Source organism: Amblyomma mixtum, chromosome 2 (assembly GCF_055824585.1).
Source record: "Amblyomma mixtum isolate Tamu chromosome 2, ASM5582458v1, whole genome shotgun sequence".
Taxonomy (NCBI): Eukaryota; Metazoa; Arthropoda; class Arachnida; order Ixodida; family Ixodidae; genus Amblyomma; species Amblyomma mixtum.
In genome coordinates, this window is record NC_143013.1 from 40470903 (window position 1) to 40481414 (window position 10512).

The 10512-nt window shown below is 46.1% G+C and overlaps 1 protein-coding gene across 1 annotated transcript; it reads left to right on the forward strand.

The window, feature by feature from the left end:
• Positions 1-7500: 7500 nt before the first annotated feature.
• On the forward strand, positions 7501-10088 carry LOC149359091 (uncharacterized; the record flags this gene model as incomplete). The annotated part of the gene is made up of 8 exons (XM_089571314.1): positions 7501-7509; positions 7595-7717; positions 7778-7897; positions 7961-8156; positions 8332-8430; positions 9038-9115; positions 9206-9292; positions 9492-10088. Coding segments are annotated over 8 exons (1254 nt in total), but the record flags the coding sequence as incomplete, so codon positions are not given.
• Between the last annotated feature and the right edge of the window lie 424 nt (positions 10089-10512).

Consider the following 10512-nt stretch of genomic DNA (forward strand, 5'->3'; position numbering starts at 1 on the left):
TTGAGTGCACCGCGTAGGTGTCCCAGTGTGTGTGTGGTGACGGCTGATCGGGGCCTTTGGCTCGCGCGAAGCTCGAACCCGCGGTGGTTGGTGGCCTGTGTCCACGTAGAAACCCACAAGGAGGAGGTCATAGGTTGCAGTGCGAGGTTTAAGAACAAGAGACCTCGCTCGTACAACTATAGTAGCATGGGTGAGGAGGAAGCTAATTGTAAAATAATCTCTTAGGCGATCCTTGGTGGATTGTTTGAATGCGCTAGTAGCCGAATGTTCATTGTATCCGAAGTTGACACACTAAAGTTCGTTATATCTGAGGTGGTATACTTAAGTTCGTTTTATTCGAGGTCAACACAAGGAAGTCCGTTATATCCGAGGTGGCACACACAGGTTCGGTATATCCGAAGTTAACGCATTAAGGTTCGTTATATCCAAGGTAGTATACTAAGTTCGCAGCCCGGTGGGCAGGTTGTCACCTGCCACTGGCTCCTAACAGACGGCGGTCACCATTTCTGCTAGCACAGACCCTTCTAATGCTAATGCATTAACAAAAGAATATGGCGTACTGCCGAAAAGGAATATATGGAAAAAAAATACATAAAAAAAAATCTCTGCCTCTCCCGTAAACGAGAGTAGAGTAAGCATGAAATGTTTACGGGCCTAATGTCATCTCGGTGGACACCCGAAGCGCACCGTACAGGAAGGGAGGAACGCCACCACCCGTTCAGCGCGATGCCTTGCCATTTGAACGCAAGGTTTTTTGAGGAAAGGAAATGGCGCAGTAATTCTCTGCCATCTCGGTGGACACCCGAACCGCACCGTAAAGGAAGGGAGGAACGCCACCACCCGTTCGGCGCGATGCCTTGCCCTTTGAACGCAGCGCTTCTCCCCCGGATCACGTATGACAACGAAGTGTAACGTGGCATTTATGTGCTTTTTGCACACCTTATTAGAAATCGGAAATTATAATTCCGTGCATTATCAAACCCACAGCTCCACTGATATCTTGATAAACATTGAGAAGGCACTGACAGCAGTTATTTTTTGTCTCGTTTGGAGACCAACCGGTGCTTGCATGCCGGTCGCGTAGGAGGGCTTAGAGAGTCTCGTTAAATCTCGTTGTCTCGTACGGTGCCCGGATGTTCTCGTTTCAGAACCCGGATGACGGGAATTCAGTGCCCGGATGATGGCTCTAGGTCTCGGCGTGACGTCACCACACTGCCGACAACGGGGGCTAAAAGCATTTCATGCTTAAAAAGCTGGAAAGAGGTACGGTGAGGACGAGTTAGAGAAAATGTAAGAACACGATCTACCACCAGCGGCAGCCCCACTAAACGGAACGGCCCGGTCCTCAGGGGATTCTACTGATATCTGATTTTTTCCCCCTCTTCTCCTTCTTGCTTCGTTCTTCATTTGGAGACTACGATGCTTGAGTCACAGTCGAGTGGAAAGAAAAAGTCTAAATCATGCGCACTCTCGGAGGTTTCGCCGCAGGCCAATTCGTTTTAGCTGGCGGTTATACTCCGCGGCATAGCCAAACACGTTTTTCACGATGCGAATATATAGACGAGAGAGAGAGAGAGAGAGAGAGAGAGAGACGATTTACGAGCGTGATATCAGCTACTCCGTTGTTATGACAAAGACCACGGTTCAATAGAGTATATACAAACACTGCTGCTGAAGGGGCATCCGAAAAAGGGGGCGGATATTAAAAACTTCGAGTGTATGAACCCAAGCAGTCTGCACTGAATTCATTCATAACTACAAATTCATATTAATGTTTCTTATTTGCAATTCCTGCTGCGGCATGAAAACTGACGAAAAGCTACCTTGGAACTAAAACCATGCCCCCCCCCCCCCCCCTTCCCCTTTCTGGCATACTTCTGCGCCCGCGAAGCTACGCAGCAGGCAGGCTGTTTCGATTCACGAAACGAACCGCCCTGGTTAGCGTTACTTGCACCTGCTCCTCACCCTTTCCGAGAAAGCGTAAATAAAACTATGGGGGGGGGGGGGGGGGGGGGGGAAGGCAGGTGTTAAAAAGGGGTATTTAACTAACACGTGATTTCTTTGTAGTAGTACTTACGTGTTCGCACACTGTAAATTAGCTCATCACACCTGTTCTAATGACAAAGACGTTCATTCTTCAGAAAATGGAGCTTTTATAGGTTATGAAAAACATTGGAGGGTACGCTTAAGCTCCGCCATAACGGTATGGCACGATAGCATAATTCGATAGCGTAGCGTAGTGAAAGACTCGCTTCTAGTCTGCAGAAGTCTTGGACAGCCTTCTTGGGGTAATTTGTGGGCGAATTTTTCGTAGGAGCATTTATTGGGTTAGAACCAAATAAACTATGCAATGATATGCGTACGGCGCCCCGATCAGTTCGGAACGTCCTGGCTAGAGAAGGATGCTTTCAAGCATTCTGGTTCAAGAAGTATATTCATTAATAAATGCGGGCATCGTACATATGAAAAGTACATCAAGAACTGATCAAACACTACAGGAACAGCATCAGTGTTGAAAGCGTAATGGCAGAATATGCTTGAAACATTTCAACACAGTGCGCATCTGTGAAAACATGACAAATTTGTTTTGCCCCTTCAGTGCGCTAGTACGGACGTCATACGGGCGTCTAGCGCTGCGCGAAACAACAAAATAACAATAGCAGCATAAATCGAACAAATTTTAGGAGATATTCTTGCAATGTAATACGCTCCACGCCTTTCTAAAACCGACAAACGTCGAGAATAGAACGTCGCTCATGAACTCTATAAGCCACCATAAAGTGCCGAATTTTGTAGCCACATAACCGCGCGCAGTTATTTTCGGCAGCTAAGGTCAGTGATGCTCTGACGCTGTTTTTTATAAGCGCGTCAACGACAGCTAAATTGCATGCCGCGGCAATCTGCGGAAAGCGCATAAACGAGAAGCACTTGTTCTGGCTATTTTTTTTGTCGCTGAGCCCCGAGCCTACACAATAAAACCATTCCAGAATACCATCCCGACGCTACATGGACGCTCACGGGAGTTGCTTTTTAGCACCTACGTGACGAACACTCATCGCATGACCTGCGACAATTTTTGGATTTCCAGCGGATATCCGCTGCATCCCAAACAGAAGGGGCAGCGTACTATCGGGGAAGCAACAGAAAGCTTTCTACAAATACGCCAGGGCTGCCAATCCGGTAAAAAAAAAAAATATCAAAACAAAACACTCACAATTAGAAGGTTTGAGAATATTAGTACATCTTGGGGCCAAAAGGAAAAGCAGCACAGTTCAAAGTAAATATCCGTCTGGCTTCAGTTGTGTTCCTGAAGCTTACACAGGCTTATTTTTTGCCCTAAACTGGAAGCACAATCAAACAAGCTTTTCCCCTCAATTGCCAGCTCCCATGTATCTGACATCTCGCTTCTATGAAGTAAAGTACTCCAACAAAGGGATATACCGAACCGTAAAAAAAAAAAAAAAAACTGGCAGAGGCTTAGCTTGGTTAAGCCCGGAAGGTTGCGAAAGCAAATTACGAGCAAGTTTAGCGACTACAGTAGTGAAAGGCGAAAGCCTGAGTCACAGAGTTGGTAAGGCGCCTTTCCTTTCCTCCAAATCAACGCAGTCTACAACGCTGTCTATGTCAGAGCGCATCAATGAACGCCCCAACAGAGGTCAAGCTAAAGGTCAAACATGGATACGCCGAGACGACGCTGAAGGCTCGAACCCTAGAGCAGTATTGCTTTCGCAATAAAACAAAATTCAGGGGGGCCGTTGGCCGCTTATCTGTTTTTTGAGTAGCGTCCGCTCCGGCGGACGCAGTTGTTGGTGCGACGCGCGTCTTTTCTTTCCCTTTTTTCTTTCCTCTGATCTTTTACTCTCCTCCATCTTCACGTGGCAGCGGTGGTGGCTCGGCTGGAGCCAGTAGGCAGGCCCGTGCAATTTCCTTTTCATCCTTCTCTCAGACACAACAACAACAACAATGTGTCACTGATGTGTTAAGCTTCGCCTCTATAAGTGGAACGCGAAAGCGTCTTTCAACGCTGCCAGGGAGTCCACAGAAACGTTGGTCCACAGAACGTCATCGACCGTTCGGTTCTACGCCTTGCTCGTCGGTAAATTGGTTTTTGAGGAAAGGAAGTGTATGTCTCGCATACCTCGGTGGACACCTGAACCTCGCCGTAACGGGAAGGGAGGAAGATGGGAGTGAACGAAGACTCCGTATTCACTAGACGCGCCTTTGTTCATTCCAAACCATCGAGCTGGCAAGACAAAAAAAAAAAAAAAAACTGGCCTGGCGGAGTGGTTAGCATGCTCGTCTCGCACTCCGGAGACCGGGGTTCAATTCTCGAACTCGACCAATTTCCTACTCGGTTTTATTTATTTATCTGGCCTGATTCGAAAGGTTAATTCGGCTAATTAGATGATTGAGTAATTAACTAAACTCATTCCCATTTACTTGGAGCATCACTATACGATCCCTTTAATTGGTTGCATGGTTACTACAATTGGCCCTGTTTGAAATTCGCGCACTGTGACGTCACGACCGTTTCGACCAATTGAAAAGCGCGACACTGCCTTTTCGCTTTGAGTATCTCGATTCGTGCACTTCCGTATCCATTCGATACGGCAAATTGAAATGACCGCACATAACCCGCTCTGTCGCGAGTTTTGTAGACGATTTCATCGGTGCAGGCGCAACGAGGTTTTGACGCCTGCGCGCCACTATCCGCTGCGCCTTGAGGGTTGGCAAGATCACTCCCTGCTGTCCGCTGCTAGCGCGCCTCAGTGCCGTGTACAGTTCAGTTTGGTCGCGTGGTTTGATCTTTTTGTAGTGTCATGGCTATCATGATGATGCGTTATGCGGGGAAGCAAACCAAAGCGGGCAATCGCGACGGAATCCCCGCAACGCGACATTTTTCACCGCGGTGCGCATCGGCTTCAGCGCCCAGGAAACGGCCGGGGCTAAATCTGGATATCTCCCGCCCTGTCATCTATGGCATTATTCCTACAAGACTCGTTGTCTAGGCGTCGCGAAAAACAAACAAATGAACAAACAAACAAAATACATGCACGCGTTTGGCGAGGCTGACACTCGGTTGGCGTACATATACAGCCGCGTTGAGGGTGTTCGGCGTGCGTGTGGAAGGCTCCCTCAACCAACACCACCTAAGTCAAGGTGGTGTTGCCTCAACGCATATTGGCCGCAGACTAAATGCCAGCTATGTTATCCTCGTTCTGCTCGGTGACAGGAAGTTCGTTGACATGGAACAGTTGTGGATAAGGTCACCTATGGCTGTACCCAGGTGAAAATTCAAAGTGGTATTGCAAGTGGTACCACTTGCAACAAAGTGGTTCCACTTGGGAACCACTTTAATTTAAGTGGTACCAGTTGGCCTATTAAGTGGTTCCACTTAGGAACCACTTCAGTACAAGTGGTCACATCTGGTCTTCAAAGTGGTTTCACTTGAAAACCACTTTGGAGTGAGTGGTGCACAAGTGGTTCTAACTGCCCCTCAAGTGGTCAGTAGGAAACCACTTGGCAATTCCACTTGCAGCCCCTTAAGTGGTCCTAGTCAGAAAACCACTTTGGGCCAAGTCAAGCTTTCTTGAGTAATATTGCACATACAGACTCATGTTGAGCTCACGCGACAACTTGACTGAGGCAGACCCACTGTTCTTAACAAAAAAACAAGGGCATGGGGGATTGGTGGTTGAATGGGTAAGTGCAAGAAGCACCTGAAGCAAAAGCATTGCTCTGGTGATCCTCCAGACTTGTAATTAAAATCACCACTCCTGCATACTTCTATTTCAATTTGGATGAGCGTTGTACAAGCTGTACCTGTGTTGTCACAACCAGTAATGCATGCCACACTAGAAGTTAGTGGTGGCTCTGCACTGGCTAAATTGCACATCTTAAGGGACCCATTTTTTGACTTCTGATGGCAATGATTATGAATTTTTATGGTGCAAGGGCATCTATGGCCAAAAAGCGCCATGACACAAGGTATTTTCGACTACTCAAGGTGGAGCGACTCCTGTTACCAGCAAAGAAAAAGTGTGCCCCTTTTCAGATCTAGAGGCTAGTTTATTTCCTGTGGTCAGAAAACTGGCGTGTGGTCCTGTCCGATTTCGATTTCCTTGTATTGCTGTGTGAATTAAGGTTTTCCAAGGATTCTGCCAACTTTACCCGCACAGTTTCATCCGCGAGAACTGAGGCTAACTGAGTCGTCAGCGGCAGACCAACGAAATAGCTGCCTTCTGACGTTAAATGCCTTCGAGAATATTGTTCTCCACACACAGAACACGCCGGCGAGATACCCTGTCTTGCTTGCAGGTTGCCTGTTGTAGTTTCGAGCAGTGTTTGACATGTTGGGCAATGGAAATGGAAAGCAATGTAATCGGGAAAAGCGCCTGCGAATTTCCGGAAAAGATATTTGCTGTCTGGAAGACTGCTTGTTCCCAAAAGCTTGTTTTGTAGTCTCAGCAATTTTTCTATGCTTGTCCACGATAGGCCTTCTTCAATAGCATAATCCATTATTAAAACGAGAGAGTCTCCGACGGTGAGCGAAGTTCCGTTCCCTAGCGGGGTTGCAAATTCAATGAACTGTCTGCCAGAACCTGTTTGCAAACGGCCGGATCCAGAATTTCCAGTGTTATGGTGCTCGTCATGTGCACAGTCTAGAACTTCATCTGTATAGTCCACAGAATCCTCCGGTTCACTGAAGAGATCATGGTACGAATCGGCAGTATCACGAGTACCAGAAGCCGAAGCCTGCGTGCTCGAGGCTGTCGCACTGGTGCACTCTTCCGTCATAATCCTATGCGCCGTCGACCTCGGAATGGCCTCGTAATCCGCGGCGTTAGGCTCTAGGTACCGCTTCCGAGCCTTGTGTTTTTTTGCACGGATCATTCTAAATAGCCTTCACAAAACCACGAGACAACAACAAAAGAAACTCCGAAGACAAATTTAGGCCCCAAAATACCCAAAATGCCACAAAAAGACAAGTTCAACAGAAGTCTGGATTGGATTGGATTGATGTAGCCTGATGAAAGATTGTAGTAGTTCGAGACTGATACGAGTATTTATTTTTTTCAATTAAATCACTTTAGATTTTGTTTTTAAAACATAGTAAGTTACATTATGTGATCACATTTTAAAATATGAACAACAAAATCAAGCATTTGGTATTTTGAGTTAAATTGGCTGAATATCTGAAACGGCAGCCAAGACAAGACAAGCATTTGTTGTGAACACGCTTTTCTGTGCCCGCAGCGGCGTGCTCGCAGTTATATTGCAGCCTTGCTGTGCTTGCAGCCTTTCAATCGTTGTTGGAAATGTATGCCCTGGTGCGTTTTTTAAATTATCATGACGGTAAGGTGCACCGTGTCCCCGTCATTGACATCAAGGAGTTCGAGCCAGCGGATGACGCGGACTTCGATCCGAAGTTCGTCTATTCAGCCTATTGGCATGACCCAGAAAAAGAAAACTCCGGCCACTATCTGGCACAAGTTTTGATGTTGGCAGGTTAGTGGATTTGTTTCCGTAAAATCGTTTCTGCTTATTTTACCACCTGAAGGTCGACACCAACTGCGGCATCGATTTTTTGCAGACTGAAGAAGGACTGCAGAAAAAGCAGCAATCAAAACGAGTTCGAAAAGCAAGAATTCCAGTATCGGAGTACGAAGTGGACAGTGACAGCGATCACGCGCCCCACTTGCGGAAGGAGAAGCGGGTATGTTTTAAACGCAATTTAGATAGCGGAGATATCTAATAGGGATTCACCGTGCTTCAGGAACAAAAGAATCAGAAAGAGTTGCAGCAGGCTGCTAAGAGCCAGGCCTATGCACACATTCTAAAGGAACAGCTTCAAAATGCGAAAAGGAAAAATAATGAAGCATCCAGCTGTCCTGCCGTAAGTACACCCGGCTACAAATGTCTTATGTTCTGTTCATAACAGCTTTTTTTTTTTTTTCAGGCTCGAAAGAAACGCCGAGAATCGACATCCGGCAGCGATAGTGATGAATGTGTTGTGGCGGAGTCAGAGCTTGTGCTTGCTAAGCAGGATGCAAGGCACTGGCGCCAGCGCTACAAGGATAAATGCGAAGAGAATGCGAAGCTCCACAGCATAATTAGGTCGCTGAAAGAATGCATTGATGGAAAGCTTCATGCAAGTAGGTTGGCATTAACTTGCTCACTTAACTGTGTTAGATTGCTCTGAAGTGGCTTCTGGTTTTGTTTCTGTGGTGATAACCTGTGTGTGCACTTCAGTAGTGGAAGTTTATTCAGGCTTTTTTGGGGGGGATTCATCTTTCAATAAGTGTTTAGTTAAGCTGACTTATGTTTTAGTGCACAAGCTACTTGAGGAGCAAGTGCTGGGCAAGAAGCAATTGTGTGAGACTCCGGCAGTGAGTGTCCTGCCGTCGACCGGGGCTCGTTTCGACAGTGGTAAGTTGGTTCATCGATTTAGTTGCAAAATAAATATTAAACTAGTGGTACATATTTTATTAAAGCCTTGTTACTAACATGACCACCATGAAGGTACCTTTAACATCGCTGCTCTCCTTAAATGGTGACTTTTGCTCTTGCTACACCAGCAAGTTGTTAAAGAACTCCAGGAGGTCGAAATTTGCGGAGCCCTTCACTACGGCGTTCCTCATAGCCCGAGTCACTTTGGGATCATTAAAACCCCCATAAACCATAAAGCTCTTCGCTTAATTCAAGTTAAATAATGTTTGCAAACTTCTGCTAAAGAAAAGGCTAAATAATTGTGCTAGGAGGAATGACGAGGCATTTGCTTCAGGAAGCTCAGTTGTATTAAAGTAATATAAGGGACAAAAACTGCTTAGCTACCCTGGACAGATATATTATGGCAGCTTAGGTATAGGTAGCCAGCCCCAATTCATTGAGTCCTTCCTTATCACAGTGATGGAGTTAGTTTAAAATCAAAACATGCAAAGGCTTAGTAAATTTGCACATGATTTAAGAGCAAGCAACAGCAGTCAGCTAAAAGATACTGGTTCTGATTTGGAGCTAACAGTGCATTACATTTCAGATGTCATATCTGATTACGACAATGAGCGTGATTCGCCAGGAGGCTCAGATGTTGCCCAGAATGTTGGACCACTGCCCAGTGAGACAAAGCTCTTTCAAGAATGACTGTGCAGATTTAGTTTACTTTGTTTTTCCATGTGATGTTTAATATATATGTTGACATATGCAGGCGCTTCAAACGAAGTGCCAAGGGTTGCCCAGACTCCAGTGGCCAGAGACAACACGCTGTCGCAACAACAGCAGCCTCATGCTCTTGGTAAGCGTAATACTTTGTTGGAGATAAAGGTTGAAGTGCTGCATGAAACTTGTTGCTTGTTCCTCTAGATTTTAAATAGCCTTTCATTACGTTCAAACACTTTGAGAGAAACTTGTTGTGCCAGTTTGTTCTTAGATGTAGCACAGGGTACTAAATCAAAGAAAACCTTGTACTAGAAATTACTTTCCCATGTTTGCAGTGTGCAGTCCTGAAAGGCCAGTTTTTACTGAGTGTGGCAACGGAAGGGTAAGTGTACATTTTACTCTGCTTTACATTTTTTGGGGCAGTGGTGGAGTTTCGCTATTTTTGCAGTTTCACCTGAAGAGGGGAGTCACCATAAGTGAGGCCCAAGGGAAGAAGATCTCCCAATCAAAAAACTTGAAGCCAAAGCTTGTTGTTAAGGACACGGCTCAGGCACTATGGGGCTCTGAAGGGCTGGCCTGTCGCACATATAGTGGCAGGGTGGCCCCCAAGGACAGAAAGGACCTTGGTGTTCAGCCCCGAAAGGAACTGACTCCAGAAAAAGTCAGCCTTGTGGTTGGTAAGTCGAGTTCAGGCCATGTCAGCCACAGTGCTGCTGGAGTTCTAATTCAGCAATTACTGCTTTTCAGAAACACTCACCCATGGGGAAGGCAGAAACAAATTGATGTGGCAAGCACCATTGCAAATCTCTCAACAGTGCTGTCGGAGAAAATACAAGACACTCGACAGAGCATGAAGCGAAGGGCCGTGGAGGTTTAAGCCTAAGCCAATAAATCATGAATGTGGCCAGCATTCTTATTGTTTACATTTCAAAGACCTGAAGTCTTATTTTTCCATTCAATTGACAAAATAAATCAAACCATTTGCAAGTGGTTTATGTAGCAAGTGGAACCAGTTGCAAGTGGAACCAGTGCAAGTGGGACCACTTGCAAGTGGGACCACTTCAAAGTGGTTTATGGAACAGGTACCATTTACAAGTGGAACCACTTACAAGTGGTTCCACTTGTAAATGGTACCTGTTCCATAAACCACTTTGAAGTGGGCCCACTTTGAATTTTCACCTGGGTAACGAAGAAATCGCGGGACCGATTCGACTTTGTTACAACTGTAATACCATGCTGTATGTTAGATGTTTCTTTTTTTTGTCTGATCTTTGAGCTATTTTCACCCCGTGTAGGGAGTCAAACATGGCCTAATTGAGTGAAGTGCGGCACCTAGCTACCCTCAAGTGAGCTGTA